Source organism: Tachypleus tridentatus, unplaced genomic scaffold, assembly GCF_004210375.1.
Source record: "Tachypleus tridentatus isolate NWPU-2018 unplaced genomic scaffold, ASM421037v1 Hic_cluster_2, whole genome shotgun sequence".
NCBI classification, from domain to species: domain Eukaryota; kingdom Metazoa; phylum Arthropoda; class Merostomata; order Xiphosura; family Limulidae; genus Tachypleus; species Tachypleus tridentatus.
This window is the reverse complement of record NW_027467782.1, coordinates 20,378,290-20,397,773: the sequence shown is the minus strand read 5'-3', so window position 1 is coordinate 20,397,773 and position 19,484 is coordinate 20,378,290. Positions and strand designations below refer to the sequence as shown.

Below are 19,484 nucleotides of genomic sequence, written 5' to 3'. Positions count from 1 at the left end.
ATGTGAGAGTGACTTATTTTGTCATGTAATTCTTGGAATTGTGATTTCTTCATGAAGTTATTTGCTTTTATTCTCTTTTTTATTATTTTTTCTGTTGACTAAATCACTGGACTTTTCTACAGGCTTTAAAAGAATTTCAAAGTAATTGTTAGTCAGATTGTTTACTTCTGCTATAATTATTTTGGTGAACTTTGTATTTGGTCATTCTAATTTGCTTGAGAAACATCTCTAGAATACTTTAGAATCCTCTTTTCTTAGTCTTGCCTGAAACATCAGTCTAGTCTAGTTATCTGAATGGTAAATGGTGAACAAGTTTTTGTATTTGTCTTGTCCATCCCATAGTTCTGATGCTCATGAACTGTCATGGTTGATAACCTGTATGGTCACTTCAGCCTGATTGTTAATTGAGAACTTTTTTATTAACTACTAGATACCAGTTATTCATTACTTTTTATCCTGTGTTTTGACAAATAATCTGCTTCCATATTCTTGGAAATCTCAAAGAACTATTTATTTCGTAGTCGTGGCTGAAAATCAATCATTAGTCTTCTTGATACAGAGACTGGTTGATATATATATATATATACAGTAGTTTAAATATTCAGTGACCATCATGGAGGTCTGTTTTCTCTTTTTTTAACTCAAGGGAGTTTCAAGTTTGTATTATGTGAATTTTGTTGCATATTGCTTTTTCTTTGTATTAGAGGATGTGTGTCTCAGGTTAATAGGCTGGCTTTTATTGGTCACTAGCCATTGTTAGGGAAGGTTGTATAAAGTTTTACTTGTACAGGTCTCATGCTTTTCTAGGTACAAGGAAGCACTGTGCTGGTCTACAGTACATGGAATCCTCTCTTACTTCACAAAAGAAATATTGTTTTTATAAACACCTAAAGTTAAAAAAAGGACAAAAACAGTTACATTATTTAACTAGTGTTTCAAGCAACTGCCCTTCATTAGGTTTGATATTGTTTAAGGTTATTTAATTTTCTCAAGTTTCAACACAACTGTTCATTGTTATTTGTGAATCTTTTCCACTTTTAGAAAGAAATTAAGGATGTTTATTGGATAGCATTGTTAAATTCTATAACAGTATGACATCATTCTTAGTCCTAGAATTAATGACCTTTGTGCATCTCTTAAAAAAATTTCAAAACAACTTTGTATTTTTTTTTATTTTTTTTTTATCAATATCACCTATGAGGGCCCAGCTAATGGCGGCTGGTTCTCATCAAGAAGAGAGCTTCCATTGAGATCTACAACACGTGCATTTACATTGCATGAAGAACATGTCATATTTTGTCACCTTTTAAGCCTGGCTGTGGCCCTGTCATGATGATACAGTACTAGGCAGGGTTTTCATGTTTAACAGATATACAATGAGGCAAATAAAACATTTCAGAAGGTTAAAAAATTTTTTCATATCCATAATGCCCTGTATCTACTGAATGCCCTGAACAGGAGTGTATACTATTACTATGTCTATTAAAGTGACCCAAAAAAGTTATTCAATTTGAAAATAGCTTGTCACTTTGAAAATAAGTTTGTCATTTAAAATACAGTGCTATTTTTTTTTTTTTTTTGTATACATCATTTTCATTCATTCTGAAGTGGCACCTTGATCAAGTAACTACATATACATGTAATTCAAGCCTAAGGCAAGTATGCACTCATTTTTCTTGTGAGAGGTCCCATAATAAGAATCTTTTACTCTAAAAATATATAGACCTACTCAGCTGACATGGTCTTACAGTTCACCAACCACCCATCATGATATAAAATCAGATTCAAATATTATGAATAAATTTAGTTCTATTACAAAATGTACAATTTTATATTGACTTTAAGCTGAGACTGTTCCTGCAAGGTCACCATATCTGTCTATTTATGTCAGGCTCTGGCAAAGTGAAGAAAAACATGGCTTGATTTAATTCTCATTCCATCCCTTTAATTTCAATTTACAATTTACTTATACGTGTGTGATTCGAGTGCTGAACCCTAACCAATGTGAGCTTCACATTTTACAGGTACCTCTATCATATAGTTTTGAGATAAAGTAATTGGAGTATATTTTTCTTAGCCAGTATGTGTTAACTTGAAAATGTGATAGTTTGAGACAAATTGTTTAAAACTGCAGTCACTAGCAAAGCATACTTTCTCTTTCTGGTGCAAATTCTTGGTCCATTTTCAGAATTTTTAGCTTCTGGATCATCTGTTTCAAGAGAAGAGGTGTCCTCTGCAGAACTTAATTTCCCTCTCACCTTAACACAGTCATCTGTAAAAACAAAAGAGTCTCAAGTAACAGGTATATCACTTTTCTGTCACTCAAATATTCAAATCTGAAAAATTCAGGAGACAGAGGTAGACTTCCACTGAGCAGGGCCTGAGAAACCTTTGTACATGCATGCCTGTGTCAGTGTGCTAACAGACGTTGGAGGAACAGATGTCATTCTTCCAGTTTGCCAACATCTCACAGGTTCACTAAACATTACATGTACTTGCTCAACATGCAGTTCACATCCACTACTTAAAATGCATATGTAATTATGATAAGGACAGGTTTTAAAAAATTTTGATTTTTTTTATGTTGACATATATGGAATGTACCTCATGATGTTTTTGCTAGACAGATACTTTATAACAGAACACGTCCTCTACTAAGATCTATATGGACACAAAGTGGAAACATAAATAAATTTCCATGCACCATGTATTATTGTAGTTTTCAACTTACCATCTGAATAGATGACTCTAACATCATACTCATCCCAATGATCCTCTGGAGGCATTCTGTCCAGAACAGCTTTATTCAGGCTTTGACCTTTTGTTCGCCACTTAATGGTGCATTCATCCAATAGCCAGTCTGATGGTGCCACCCCAACTTCATTGTCCTTTGTGAACACTACTATCACATATTCTCTAATTTCCACCTCCATTTGGTTGGATCTGTCAACATTAGCCATGTAACTATGCTGCCTTTAAGAAACCTGATTTTCTCATTTTTACAATTTTCCATTTAAAATACTAAACATACTACAGTAATATTCATAAAATATATCAATGTCAAAATTTGCTTGCAGATGTGACATTTGTGTAAATGTATATGCTCTACCTACATAAAATTATCTGTTCACTCAGTCTTTGCTAAAGAAGAAATTACCTTATCCTTTTTCACTTTATAATTGTAAAATGGACTCAGACAAATACCAAAAAATCTCCTGAACATCCAAATTAGTCAAACTGCATATTCTCAAGGCCCCTGTTATAAGCTGCTGTCAGGGTTTGCTTTTAATGCCAGTAAACAGGTTCACTGCCTGTTACAGAGTGATACAGTTCAATTTACCAGCACTGAAATTTGTTCCTCACAGTGTTAAATATACAGACACAGACCTATTTTAACCTAGCTACTGAAGTTTTCAACTTGCCTCCTTATGTAAAAGCTAATGAAAACCCTGTGCTGTATAGATGTAATGTGACATGAATGTTACAGCTCCATCATAACAGTTCCCCCTTTCTACAGGTTAGTCAGTTGAACATTATGGTATTTCTCATACATAAGTATGAAGCTGATAAAGCACCTTGGCCCCTGTTCCCTTGCAGAATTATTATAATTGACATACCCCCCCCTGACACACATATACACCCATACACAAATAAAAAATTCCCCCTTCACCAAATACCAAAAACCAAATAAAAAAATATTTTCTCTTTAGTAGGAAAGGGCCTGAAGTGTACAGAATAACCCCTGATATGACACATCACTTTATTTGATTTACTCATTTGTATGATTGAGTGGAACTGCTATATAGCCTGACTTGCTAGGCCAGAGAGCACATTTTCCATTTAATCTGGAAATTGAAACCACAACTAATTCAGGTTTCAGGTTGGAAACATGATGAATTCCTAAGTCTGAAGACCTCAGAGGGTGTTTGAAAAAGTCATTTACCTCTGCAAACTGTTTAACAACTAGGAAAATATCCTCAGATTGGCCATGTTTGGCAAGCAAATTCTGCACAATACATATTTCCCCATTAAGTAGCACACAATTGTTTGCCTGATCCAAAGTGATACAAAATCTTGGTAAAAAGAGTTGGCCATACTGGTTGTAAACTTCAAATAATTCTGGAACAGGACCATTGCTGTGCTCCACCTTCAAAAGAGGATAATTTTGGTCACATGCAGATCCCCTAAATAAGCCTATTAAAAATGGTTGTTTCAAGCCCTTATGGTCCAGCATTCCTAAAATAGGCCAAAACTGCAGTTTAGAACTTTTAAATAATGGCAGCCCATCAATATTAATTTGGAGCAACAACTTTTTTACACCTGGAATAGATTCAGGATACAGCATTTGGTTAATTCCTTTAGATATTCCAAAATGGTGATACAACCCTCCTGCAATAGGCTTAACTGTAATGCTAGTGCTTGTTTTAAGCAAAGTTCTAGGATCTTTTGGCAAACTTGGATTTTTTTGCAAAGAATGTGGAGAAGGTCTCCAAGTGCCCTGTGTGTAATTTTGTGTTTTGCAGCCCAAGACCCTATTTCATCAGCCAAGTCAGGTTCTCCATCAGAACCTTCATCATCATTGTGAACATCATCAGAAAACCTATTCACTGGCTCTTGAGCCATAATATCACCTAAACAAGGCTGATCACTGGGGCCTATCATGAATCCGTATAAATCTCTGTCATCTGTTTCAGCTTGAGACATGGTATTACATGAAATGTCACCTTCACTTTCCACTTCCACAGTTGTGCTCCCTGCATTTTTTGAAGGTGAAGAATCACCATCTTCACTACACCCCTTCCAAAAAGTAATGTTCCCGCTATTGTTAACATAAGCATGGGCTTCCTCATACACTGAATATTCATTTTCTTTCACATGCATTTCCTTTTCAGTGCCATTTTCACAAATTTCTAGAATATATTCCTCAGCTTTTTGCTTAGCTCTCCTTTTTAGGCTCCACTGTGATGTTCCCATACCTCTCTCAGAAGCTGGTCTTTTTCCAGACATGGTTTCTGTATTTCATGACAGTCCTATGACTAATAAGGAATTTAAAATGGACTGAAATATTTCAATTGATCTTCACTAAATGGCTCTAATTCAAAGGTTAAATACTTTTTCTTTGTGCAGCAGGAAGAAATTGCAAATTTCAAGATGTGCAAGGATGCAGCCAAATTTTAAGGAACTCCAGAAATAGGAGGTATGGGAACCCTGACCCTGAATTTGTAGTGATCACATAGTCACAGGGCAAAATGGCCAAAATTATGGTAATATTAGGCATTTAAGTCCATTAAACTAATGTCCTGTTGCCCTTCACAGCTGTGACAGCAAGTCTATTATACTATTAATTTGAAACTTTAGAAAACTACTTGTAACAATAACTATCTAAGCTAACAATTAGATATAGCGAAAAAATTACTTTGGGTGTCTATTGATAAGATGCTCTGTATGTTTCAATAACAATAAAGGCCTACAACACTGCAAATTGAAGAGGGAGGAAAACAATGTCCACAGGAGTAAGCAACTGGAACCAAGCAGAGAGCCAGTATAAATTAGATAGACTCTATAGCCTTGGGTAGATTGGCAAATTTTTTCCCAGAATCAGAAACTTCTTATGCTACATTATTTAACAATGCCTAATACTACTATGATGTAGCCTTTGAGAGCTACGGTACCAGTATTAAAAAAGTACTGAAATTTCTTCTCAAGTTTGTGAAAAAATCAACTGAAATCGGAAGATCGGCATATCTTACATTAAATAGGCCCCTAGGTAGGTTTGAAGTCTCGGAAATGGCTTCAAGATCGATGTTTGTGATTAATCAAACCAATCTTCCACAACCTTAATCACAATCTTTTTGAATTTCAACAATCACCAATTTGAACATGCGCAGTTTGACTAATACCGTTTCTATCCAATTAGATGGATACACAAAACCTGCAACCAATGCTTCAAATATCCAAAGGCAAAACTTAATTTCACTGGACCTAACTTACCTGGTACTAGTAACCTTTGGAATTAAAAATCAGGTTTCTTTGATGGCAACGGTAGCAGTACTGAACGTGCTTAACGAGCAATGTCTCCTTCAGCAAGTGACCACGCAGCTAACACAAAGGCTATCAACGGTTTGCGTGCGATACTAGTAGGTCAGCGATATCAGATAACCACCCGCATCGCTTTGGTGCACACCGCGCTCAGCCTGTAGACACGAGCTGGACTGCACAAGGCCAAACTAAGTCTAAACAGATCGTGATGCGAAATACCAAATGTGTCACGTTTGAATTCCAAGTTTTCATATAGGCCTACAGTTTATGAACCTGTCTGCACGTAAAATTTTGTTGTCACCTGGGTGGATGGGTGGGCGGGGCTCCCTACACCGTATATACTTTCATAACTCTCTAGCTACGCCCCTGACGTCTGTCACTCAACTATATTTGAACGTTTAGCAAAACTACATGTTCTCAACATTGAATAAATGTCGTGTTTTTCACATGGATAATTTGTCTTTGATGCAACGATGAATCAACGTCTGTCGCTCCACGTAACTGCAATGGTTGGCCATACCACAAGTTCTCAACGTTGATTATATGTCGTATATTCAACGCCATTGGCTACGTCAATATTCAGACGTTGTTCCGACGTTTAATCAACGTCACACTCTCAACGCAGTTAGCATGGTTGGCCATACAACCAATTCTCAACGTTGGTTAGACGTTGAGTATCCAACCTCAACCATTCTTCAACCTTTCCAACCTCATTTCAACGTTTATTCAACGTCACCTTGCGTGCTGGGTCATTTCAAACTGCCCAGCTGAAGCGTTCGACTCGTAATTTGAGAGTCGTGGGTTCGAATCCTCGTCGCACCAAACATGCTCGTCCAATCAACCGTAGGGCGTAAAAATGTCCCAACCAATCCCACTATTCTTTGGTAAAAGAGTAGCCCAAGAGTTGGCAGTGGGTGGTGATGACAAGCTGTCTTCCTTCTGGTGTTACACTGTTAAATTAGGGACGGCTAGCGCAAATACCTTTAGTGTAGCTTTGTGCGAAATTCAGAAACAAAACAAAGTATCAAAAATAACAAATCATTTCGCATATACTGACGGTTATGCATAGGAACTTATTTGATTAGCTTTGCATGAAAACTTCTGAAACAAACCAAACTTTGAAAGTAACTTTGTCAGAAAAAACGTGCAATTTTATGTGTATGTACGTGTACTTATCACAGTTTGAAAATGATAAAAAATATATTTAATCTATTATTAATTGTTTTCAAATCAGTTAAATTTTACAAATTGGTTTATTCAAAAGAAACACATTTATTAATTTTTTTTATACTTCTTTAAAATGTAATCAACGTAGAGTCGTCACAAACGCCACTTGATTGTGATTGGCGAAACCAATTCAAAGGTGAAAGTTGTGAATATATGGCGGCATGCTAGAGTTTGGATGTAATTTGTGAGTGTTGTCATTGAAGTTTGTAGTTAGCGTTAATTATTTGATTCCTGTTAATTAAATTTTTTATGTATCATCACAATAATATATTATTCATCTGCGCTTACAAGAATATCTTCATCGTGCGGACATATTTGATACATAAACTTTGAAGAAAAGATAGATTATGACACAGAATCCGATTCACACTGAATGAAATTGGATGTCTAATTGGATTTCGAGCCAAATTTAGCTATCTGGAAACTGAAGTGACACACCAACTTGTTATGTATATGTGGGCCTCTTGTATCCAGACTAAGATTTAATCATGATTTTAAGTACATATTTTAAGGTATCAGTAATAAAGCGCGAAGGAAGTTGTAACAATGTGATAAAAACGAAGTAATAACTAAGAGTTTGTTTATTTTGAATTTTGCACTAAGCCACTCGAGGTCTATGTGCTCATCACCCCAACTTCAGCAGTGTGAGACAAGAGAGAAGGTAACTCGTTATCACCACCCTCCGCCAACTCTTGGGCTTCTTTTTTACCAACAAATAGTGAGATTGATCGTCACCTTATAACTCCCCCACGGCTGAAAGGGCAAGCATGTTTGGTGCGACAGGGATTCGAAACCACGACCCTCAGATTTCGAGTCAAACGCCTCAACCACCTGGCCATGCCAGTCACAAAGTTAGAGTAAGACTTAAGAGAATTTAAATTAGTTTGGTTCAGAATATCAGTGGGAATGGTACTGTATTAACAATAATTATAAATAAATGAATAACATATATTGCGTACAATATTTACAGGGCTATTTTTCTAATGTTTTATAATTTTAATTGTGTAAGTTGAATATTTGTAATTAAACCATGAATTATGATGTTCTTGCATAATGTTTAAGGTCCAACAAATAGCTTAATATTTACTACTAAATATTTTTACTCACAGTATAATAATGTTTGATACTTAGAAGTTTTTACAATGTTAATAAAGTGTTTATTTTCATACTTATTTATAATATTGTTTGTGAGGTTTATGCAATTTTTAAAGGCATTCTCTGTTGATGTTCATCATTTTAATGTTTTTGTATCATTCTGCATGAAACTTAATTATTGTATTAATTGGAAGAGTTCCAGAAGTGAATAAAAATTGAATTAAGTAGGAAGAAGAGTATGGTATAAAGTATACATCATTTGATTAGAATAACCATTATAATTTATTTTAAGTTTATCAGTGTCTTATTTTGGGATATTTGATATTTATATGTATCAAAAGGTAGTTTGTATACTTCCAGGAAACTGTATAGGCCTAAATGGAGAAACCTTGATAGTTATGCACGTTATACCTTTTTCTTACATTAATGATGCATTTGTAAAGGCAGAAATGGAATATCAGTAATCATAGAGATAACGTGTCTATTAATTTGTTATAACTCAAAAACAAATTAAATAAAAAAAATGCTGCATTGACTGAAAATATCCCAGTGTACAAGCTACAGTGTGGGATCATACTATGTATGCTAGGGTTTTGAGGTGATCGAAGAAATAGGACCCACACTGCAGTGGAGATACACTGTCTATCAGTCTTAACCTCCATTCACCAGTCTCATATAAGAAATAGAGTAGCAACACATACAGAATTAGAAATAGAAGTTAGGACAGTGAGACGTGGGTGCTCAAGCCCACAACTTCCTACATGTGAAAATGATGTGGGGCATGTTTTTCCTCATGAAAACTACACACATTTTTTATAAAATACAATGCAACAACTGTCATGACTTCTACATTGGGGAAAGAAGCAGAAAAATGGAAACTAGATTCAAAGAACACAAAAAACTATCTTTGCACGTTTTTCAATATGACAAATGTCGTAAACACATTATCATAGGAGATTCCCAGATGCCAAGTAGGAAAACAAATACAAAATCAAAGAAGCCCTACATATACAATAGATATAAAATTAGAAATTAGGAGGGAGAGGTGTGGGTGCTCAAGTCCATAACTTTTCATGTTTTTGAGTTATTACAAACTAGTATTTGTTAGAGGTTTAGGTTTGCTGTTTTAATGGAGTCATCCCTTCTGATTTTACACATTTCACTATTTAACTTCATTAAAATGTATTTATTTTCACTAATACATATTAACAATTGTGATAAAAATACTGACAGAAACAGGTTACAACTTCATGTTGCATAACAAAAGTTATTTGTGTAAAATGTTTTATAAATTCCAAAAAAATGTTTATCAAACAAATTCAAGTATTTGGAAAGACTTGAGACCTACTAGAGCGACAGCTCTGATGATAAAATGATGCTTTTGAGAAAGTATTTAAAAGGTTTAATGAATGAACACAAATTTGGAAAATGTTTTTCACTGATAAGATCAACAGTAGAGTTGTTTTATGGAGGATTAGACACTTGTTCTGCAAATATTAAGGCTAATTTGTGACACCTTTGCTATTTTTCTTATAAGAGCAAAGAAAATTAGCTTATCAAAATATGTTCTGTGATTTAAAAAATTTAAGAATTGGTTTTATGGTGAATCATACCATCTCAGTACATGCATCGTAAGTATGGTCTTTCACTGTCTTTTCATCCTTACTTTTAGACATGGAATTGGTCTCTGTTGGTACAAAGTTTTGTAGTCAGTGAACAAATTTTCAATATCTTGTACACATGTGAACAACTATTTCTGTCCTTATCATGAAGTTAGAAACAGTTAAGGAATGTTATGAAGAAAAAAGTATTTAAATGTGATTGTTTGGAAAGTTTTGAAACATTCTGTTGTGTATTGGGGGGAAGGGAGTTTCTTCTGGAAGTGGAATTTTATGTTTAAGAATCAAGAGGATTTCTTAAACTTTCAGTTGGTATGGATAAACCTACGCTACATCATACGTATGAAAAAATTGCATTATAAAGGTACTTGTCTCAGTTTATGATGACAGTATTGTTTGTTTATTTAATATAACCTTCCAGTGTATACAAATAATTTGTGGTCTATGCCGAAATGACTTGAAGTTTCCCTCTTCATGTTATTGTAGCATGTATTGTCGTACCAATTGCATGCTAAACAACTGAGAGAACTGTTTAGAACTAGAAAATTTAATTGGTTACCTTCAGGCAGTATTTACATTGATTAGTTTTTTGCAGTTTAATCAAAGCTATCACTTAATCAATTGTCACAATAATAATAAACTAATTGCAAATAGAGATAACAATTTTCTCTATTTTTGGTAATTTTATTTATCCAAGTAATAAAAATGTCACTTTGTTTGCTTTTGAGCACAAAACTGTATACCTGACAAATTAAATCATGAACATCAGCAGAGATGCCAACCATTATGATTTGAATGTAATCATTACCATTTTGGTGTATACATCACAACTACATGCTCATATAGACAAATGTTACAACTTGTTGCAACTCCCAAATTATTATATATTATTTTGGCCAATACAATAAAGTGATAAATTGTTCCCCAGGACTTGAAAGGGGTGAAAAGAAAATTTCTAGTTAGATACAAATAAATTTTGATAATAAATAAAAGACATAGTCCAAATGGCTACTTGCAATAATCTTGTTTGTGCTTGAAATGGGATAAAAAAAATATTTGTATCTCCGACATCTACCAATAGTTTAAGTGAGGTGCTTCTCCTACTGGGTACGTGGGGGAATCCATAGTTACGTCATCAGTGCTTGTCAGCCAATCAGCGTTCGTGTAGATGGGTATTTCTCGTTTTCTAAGCGGCAAAGAAACACCAATACGATCGTTCACAAGTTGGAAAAAAGAGGCCTCGTTTACCAGATTGTCTTGTTTCTGGCAAATCTAAAAGGACTGAAACTGTGGAAGGGTTCTGTCTACAATCATTATGCTCAGTCATTTGAAATAGTTGGCATCTCTGTATCAGATAGTATAAAACTTTTAAGTATAAATATGCTTTAATGTCTAGTTTATTGACATGCATGGATAATAAAGTTCATTAATCTTTTTAATGCCATTTAAGTTTTTTTAATATATACATTACACATTTTTAATGTGGCTCCCTTTTGAAAATCACAGTATATGTAATTTGATTTGAAATTAGAAACTGGCTGTAAAATTAAATCACTTAAAACCAGGACTGGAAAGGCCAACTTCAGGTGACTAATGCTGCTGTTTGAACTACACATTAGTTATCCTGTCTATAATTTTGCTACACTTCTTTTAAAACATTTTGGTTACTTTCCTTTTTGAAAATGGCCATAATGTCAAATAATCTGGAACCAGGACAAGAAAGGCCAACTTCAGGTGACTTATGGTGGTTTTTGGACTTACCTCTTTGTCCTCCTGGTGAGTTATGATAATTACAGTTACACTACAGAAAGTCCTTTACAACTTGAATTACTGTAGTTTTTCTCTTAATGTTGTAGACTTGATGTAAACTTTGGTTTTATGCTATTTATGTGTTGTTTTTTAAACATTATTTTGTTTTACATTAATTTCCTTTCATGAATTTTACTAAATTTACATTTAACTTTTTACTGGATGTTTGACATAGATAGCCTAACTGCTTTGTGCTATAAAACACTAAATCAACCAACCAACCAATCTCTCAGACACACTGACAAAACTCCCTTGCTACTTCTGATAGATTGTCCATATCAACAAACATATTACCACTGTGAATATTTTCTTGTGTGATATTTTCTTTGCATCATGGAATCGTACTTAGATGTTAGCTTCAAAACTGGTACTTGCACTATAAGTATCAACAGCATTTTGCTACCGAGTGATTCTCTTGTGCTGCTACTAATCTTATTTGTCTTTTTCAGTTGCTTGTTTCTTGTGTATCTGTTGCTATGAAACTTCCTGGTTTCTAATTTGTGAGGACCATGCTTCATGTCCAAATTAAAATATTCAGGAATTACAATGGTAATAAACATTTTTGTTGGACTACATGAATAAGTAAAAGTATTTTCTTTGTTTGACACATAGAGTTTAACATTTTTGATTGACTCATCAATAAAAGGTTATTGGTAAAGTCCATTGAAAGGAAGTAGTAATAAGAAAATCTGCATTTTGATAATGAGGAGGAATTACAGTCAAACTTGGTAAAATTATAAACAAAAATGGATAAAAACAATTGTGGATCACACTGCCATGAAAATGGAATGTAAATAGGGCATTTAAATAGAAAATCTTTTAGCTTTTATACTTTTTAAGGGTTTACTGTGGTTCTCAGAGTTTTTGATAAGACATTGAAAATATAGGGGCTAAGAATTCAAAATATGCAAAACATTAATTGTGATATTTTTTGATATTTTAAGGGAACATGCTATCATAAAATTAAGAACAGGGAATCCTAGGTGTGATTGATCTGTTCATTTACTGATTCAGCTTCTGAGGTGCCTTTCAAGATGAAATTTTCAGTTAGAGTTATTCTGGTAGAAATTATATTTACAATACTTTCTTTCTGAACTGTAGTTGATTATTAGAAAGTACCAAAATATTTAGAGTTGTAATACTTCACTTACATTTCTTATACAACCACAAAAAGCAAATATTTGGCTGTGAATATAGATAGTTTTTCTAAAAGTTATTTAAACACATTTTAAGGGTGTTGATATAATTACTAGAACCTTCTTTATCATAAAAACTTTTGTTCTTGAGAATGATTGCATGAGAGATTGAAATGTTGTACTTTTTTTTAAATATTTCTTCTTACTATAAAAGGTGTAACTTCCAATAATCTTACAGCAGTGTTGGTATTATGAGTATTTATCACATTTCCAAAGAGTTTTCCCTTTTTATTTACTTGTTAAGAGCAGAATGACTTTATAACACCCCTATGTCAAAAGTTTGAATGAGTTATTCATGTTTTTGCACTTGTTAACAGAGTTTTTAGAATTCTTGCACTATTACCAGCAGCACAGTGTGTGGACTTTTAATGCTAGAAAATTGGTTCTGTGTTCTGATACACATGGTGGGTAAAGCAAAGATAGACTATTGTGTGTATTTGTGCTTAATTACAAACACATAAATACTTAGAACTCAACAAAACATTTAGTTTCTGAACAGAATTTAAAAAAAAATTATACAACAGACATAACTGAAACACAAATTAAATTTTTATTTTCTTATTCATAATTGTATGCAGTGGACAGACATCTATATTCACAAATAATATTATCCTACTAGTAAAATGTGTAAAAAATTGAAATATATAGAGTTGACATTTCAAGTCATAATCTTAAACTGATGACACTTGAATTCATGTTTGGGAAAATTCCTTGTAAACAAATTTTTCAATATTTGTGTACAGTAAGAGATATGATATCAGCTTGGTGAATAAGTATGACTTGTATAGAGATTTCTAAAGCTAACTGTCATAGAAAATTGGCTCAGCTCAATGCAAACCTAACTGACAGCTGTCTGTTGTTTTCAAGTAATGTTATTATAAGGTTGATAGTGTTGTTACATTTACTAAACAACAACAAAATAAAAATCAAACTTCTTTAAAGCCTCTGCTTGTATGTAATTTTCCTTTAAGTATTGTATAAGAAAGATTTAATACCAAACTTAAAATAGTGAGTAACAATGTGTGCTTGTGCAAATTTTGTGCTGTGTCTTTTTGTGTAAGTATTAAAATTGATGTGTGGGTTAAAGATAAAAAAGTAGTTATATTTTAGTGTCTTTATTTTTCTTTCAGGTAAATAAAAAGTATTACATTTGTTCAGAAAGTGAGATAGAAAAATAACACTTTCATTTAATATATATTAATTAGAGCATAACCTACTATTTTGTAACTTTGATCTTCATCTACATATTCAGAGTAAATCAATGGATCATTGTGATATAATTTTTGAGCAACAAAATCTTTCAAAATGCATAATAACTTTTTATAAACAAGTACTTGTGTTGAGCTGTACCTCGTGTTTAAATGTTCTAATGCTGTGTTTTTATCACCCAGATAAATCATGATTCTAGCCTATCTAAAAGTTTACATTGGATTATACACTCCTTTCTTACATGTGGTAAAGCAGAATTTTGTATTATATCAGTGGTGTTGTCCCATGACTATCTGCACAAACATAAACAAGCTTCAACAAGCTGGGCATTGTCTATGTGAATTGAATCATCTGCCAAGATTCTGTGATTTTGAATGTGTGAGGACACTCTTGTAAGTGGAAAGTAAGTTAATTTCTATAGTATTTAGTATCTGCTTAGTTTCATGTAACTTTAATAAGTTTAAACATTTCAAGTAACTTGTCATTCAGTTTGTTGAAAAAAAATGTTGGTACCATTCAGCAATTTAATTTAACCTGCATTTATTTATTATCATGTTAAGGTAATTAAAAAGCAACACTAACCAAAACAGACCAAAATTTCAATGTTAGTTGCATACCACACTCGGTTATTTATTGAGTCTTGAAATTTAAGATGTCTTTATTAATAATTAAGTAACTTGCTTAAGTTTAAATTATCTAAGTTTTGAATAAGGCTTAATAGGAACTGAGAATGTCTTTCTATATGTATATTTTAACTTATAATACATTTTCATGTTCCCATCATTTTATAATAAGTGAATATTGTTTTTGACTTTTTTCATCTTCAGTTTAACATGTGTAAAGAATAGATGTAGATGACTTAATACAGAGAAAAGTTATGGAATGTAGAAATAAACATAATACATTGAATAGTTATATAGTTGATTCTCTGTAAGTACTGACCTCCACTAGTGCAAACAATAACTAATTTCATAAACCAATCACACTGATATAAAAATAAGTCTTGCTGGTACCTTGCCTTTGTTTTTTAAATTTTAACATTGTGCCCTCTTGTCATAATGGGGTATAAACATTGTTTAATGAAATTTAGTCAACTTATTGAAAATTTGGTAGTGAGGAAAGCTGAAGAATACTAGTAAATAAAAGGCTGTTACTGATGGAATTTTGGCAAGCAATAGTTTTAACTTTGTTGTATGCATTGATCAAACTGAAAGAAACTTAAAATTTAAAATGAATAAACATAAGTTAAGTGTTGAGAAAAAAAGGTAAAATTCCTACATTACGTGAACATGCATATCGTATCAGTCTTATCATTTATTTGAAAAGAACTGTTATTTTGGATCAATTGAATGAAATAACAGCTGGAAATATCGGATAATTTACGAAAGAAATGAAAGTGAAAGTAATAATAAATAAAGATAAAGGTTTGACAAGTCAACCAGTATATGAATGACATGTTTTTCTGAAAGTTCAATGTATTAACTAAGTACTCGCATGATCAGTGGCTTTTTACATATTTATGGTTTCCATGTAGAGTACCTGGTTTGAGACTATTTAAACTCTCCAAAAAACATTGATCACTTGAGTACCTCAATTAAACTGTACGCTTGTTAATTATGGAGTACCTGAGGGTCAGTGCTTGGGCTTTTGTTCTTTCATATTTACATTAATCATATTGCTAGAGGCATGTCATGAGAGTTTACTGAGTTATATTTAAAATTTAATAAAGTTACTTTTATTATCATGGTAAGTAAACTTGGCAACAAAACTTAGCTTGTAATACAAATTTGGAAATTATATAGTTTTATAGGACAACATTTAAAAATGTCTTCAATTTTCCATTGTTTCCGAATTGTGATATTTGCATTTTAAGTATTTCCTCTTCTCTTATTTATTGACCACTTGTCCAAGAAGTACAAAATTTGACATAAGTCGCTCATTATAATATTGTTATTACTCAGACAAAGTATAATTTTTTTTATAGCCTTCAATCTTATTTGGTTACAGAGCTATAAACTAGAAAATCAAGTCCCTTTAGCCATACCCATAATTAAGTTTTCTCTTTCACAAGTTTCCAATATTTAGTTCTCTTTGATATTTAAAACTATATTACTTTTAACCAACAGAAATCCAAATATTATATTACATAATTTTCTGTACAGGAGTTTGTTTATTTTGCTTCCAATGCAAAATTTATTCCCACAGGAAACACATTGGCAAGTTTAGCTAAATTTTTATTGAGTCTTACTGAATGGTAAGAAAGCCAGAAAATTTTGATAATCCTAGGACAATATGTGCTTTTAGCATGTTATTTTGTATTCTTTGTTGCAATTTTGATTAACTAAAAAAATCATTTAGTGCAGTAATACCATTATAATAATAGTTTTAATTGAGAGTTGATAAAAAAAAGACCCAGGTAAGTACTATATTTCTAGTTTTTCATGTGTATTATTTATTATTATAAAGGTAAATAAAATATAAGTTTTAGATTATGTTAAATAAAAAAAACAAAAACGTTTTCCTGTGATATGCTCATTAGTAATTAATGCATCACATAATTTCTTCAGGTAACGTAATTTACATGTTTACAAAGTGGTTCACAACTTGTGTGGTGGTATCATTAGTTAGACACAGTTCAAAAGCTATTTAAGATGGTCAAATGTGTCGTGAAGTCATTCTTGAAAATAAAAAAGGGCAATATGTTTTCTTTTCACAGTATATGAGGTGTAGAGTTAAAATGGGGAAAATAACATAACACGTAAAGTTTTACTGAAAAAACACACAATGAAATTCCAGTGCAATTACCCACCCTTTTTCACAGTTATAGCTATTTTTCATATGATTTCCTTCTCGTGCACAGATTGTCACTCACTACTAGCTGTGAATTACTATCTAATTACACATGTATGCCACATGTGTAAATTAGCATTCAACAACTCTCCACCAGTATGAGTGTAACACATCCTTTTTCTGATATTTATATTACCACATCAACCTGCCACAATCAAGGCAGGTTATCTTAATTGCAAGGTATAGCCATACGTTACAAACCCTCTCAAATATTTCCAGTGTCAGTGTTTCGGTCGCTCAAAGACGTCATGTTGTGGTTCATTGAACTGTGCTCATTCTTGCCCAGAATGTTTAGAAGAAAAAGAGATGCAGCATTTGAAAACGATTCATAACATTACTTATCCTGAGGCTGAAAATTGCTGTCCAGCACTTCATCTCAGATGTATGGCTGCTGCATGTCATCCCACAACTACAGTGGGAGTGCAGACAGATATCTCTGTGTCTCCAAAAGAATCATTCTCAAACCAAATGAAAAGGATTTTGACCTGCATTGTTAAAAAAGTTGATGAATTAACTTAACATCCATCTCTGTCCCTAACATACATTCCAACAAATCCCAAGATCCACTTCCTCTGGTTCTGGGTACAGGCATTTCTTTGGGTGCATCATCTTCTCCCACCACAAGATGCAAAAGGATCATTTGTTCTTGTCCCCAGTCACTGGAATCCTCTTTAAACAGCATAGACCTACCCAATCGACCCAGGACAGGATCCATGGAGGTTGACAGACCTCCCTCAAATAAAGACAGTAAAGAACAAAAGACATGGACGAAAACAGAAGGGTTCTCCACCCAACTTACCTGCACATAAGTAATAATGTCCAACTTGATTCAATGGAACTGTCAAGGTTTACGTTGTAATCTGGATGACATCAAAACACAGATTGCTTCCTACCATTCTGCATGTCTTTCCTTACAGGAAATATACCAGTAACCTGCCAATACAGTTACATTTCAGTATATTTTTTTTTTATACAGAAATGACAGGCTGTGTGATGGATGAGCGCATGTAGGGGTGGCATTGTTGGTTGAATAGCATGTGCTCACCCTGTCTTTGCCACTGGATGCACTCTTGGAGTCTATTCCTATCTTGCAAGGTGTTGCTGTACACTAATGCTAGTGATAATTTATTGTTTATGCATGACACCTTGTTAAGAGGATAAAATTGGTCTTACCTGAAATCTAGTGTGTCTTTTTAAAATCCTAAACTTGTTTATTCTTATCCTTTGGTTTTTAGATATATCACAAGAAATCACAACACATTCATCCTTCCTGAATATTTTATATATTTCAATAAAGTCTATTCTCTCTCTCTTCTTTTTTTTAATGCTCTTAACATGCTTTTCATAAGTTGCCAGGTAAGTCAATCATGTATTTCAGTTGAAAACAGAGAATCTACCTAATTCTATCTAGTTTCTTTGGTTTTGTACATTTCTTGTCAACAAGCTTTTTTATTTTGTAAAATTTCAGTCATCAACATTATTTTAACTGAACTTTTCATGTTCTTAATTATAGGAATATGTTTTAAAGTCATTTAAATACTTTATTGTGAGAGAGAAAAATGTAATGTAGATTGTATGGTCAGTAGTATGTACTTAATGGGCATTCTCTACTCAATCATACGAAATTAAATGTAGTCATGTTGTTTCGTATTCAGTCAGTAAATCAAACCACCCCACCCACTTCCCCACAAAAAATTATATTTACCAAAGAGTTTTGCCTACTTCAAAGGCATCTTCACATTACAAAAGGAGAAAAGATATAACATTTATGAAAAGTTGTTTTACACCTAATGAAGGAAACACAAAATCACATGTTCATTGCAAATTTAATCACTTTTTATACCCTTATTTTAAAAGAGACCAGAAAATAGAGAGAATGGTGTTTCTGATTTTAAATATTTCTGGGAGAGCATGCCTCTGGATCTTCCTTAAGATATTGTGCATAAAATATGGTGTAGAGTCACAATCCAGCACTACATAGTACACTAACAGGATTATCTCCCTGATTCATTAGTATCACCCACTTAAACATACTGAAAACCTTGTCTGTTGATCTTTTATAAAGAGATCTTAATATAACCTTTCCATCCCTGGAGTAACTTTAGTAGCTGTGGTGTGAACAATTTACAACAAATCAGTGTCATTACTCAGACAAAGCTCACACAATATTTCAAGTGAAGACTATCGAGGACCAACTAGTGGCTTGAATAGAAAGATAATTTCCTCGTTTTTACTTGATAATCAGTTTAAGTTGCATCACTCTGAACAGTCCTTCATACATCACCATTCCTTCTTGTGTAAGAAGACCAAAGTTGTACACCACTTCATAAGTATTTGGTGGATCAGAGCAAGATATATTGATTATCTTTCTTATGAAGTAGTTTGATCCTTCAGGCACTTGTCACCTTGTAATTCAGAAGTTACTTTTTGTTTCATGAAT

General features: G+C 33.0%; 1 protein-coding gene across 50 annotated transcripts in view; it reads left to right on the top strand.

Moving 5' to 3' along the window:
• The window catches only part of LOC143243348 (uncharacterized), a 207,172-nt gene that overhangs the window by 183,356 nt on the left and 4,332 nt on the right, over positions 1-19,484 (top strand). For 2 of the 50 annotated variants that reach the window (XR_013024290.1, XR_013024309.1), the window contains exons 3-7: positions 2,189-2,302; positions 7,870-8,123; positions 12,239-12,338; positions 13,303-13,389; positions 14,468-14,597. The exons of 2 other annotated variants lie outside the window; for them this stretch is intronic. Coding sequence is in view for 6 of the 48 variants with exons in the window: in XM_076487205.1 (XP_076343320.1) it covers positions 13,354-13,389; positions 14,468-14,586 (155 nt within the window). In the remaining 42 variants the exon portion in view is untranslated. Of the gene's footprint in view, positions 1-2,188; positions 2,303-7,869; positions 8,124-12,238; positions 12,339-13,302; positions 13,390-14,376; positions 14,598-19,484 lie in introns of all 50 variants that reach the window. 46 more of the 50 variants (XR_013024276.1, XR_013024289.1, XR_013024304.1 and 43 more) reach the window with 39 other exon arrangements.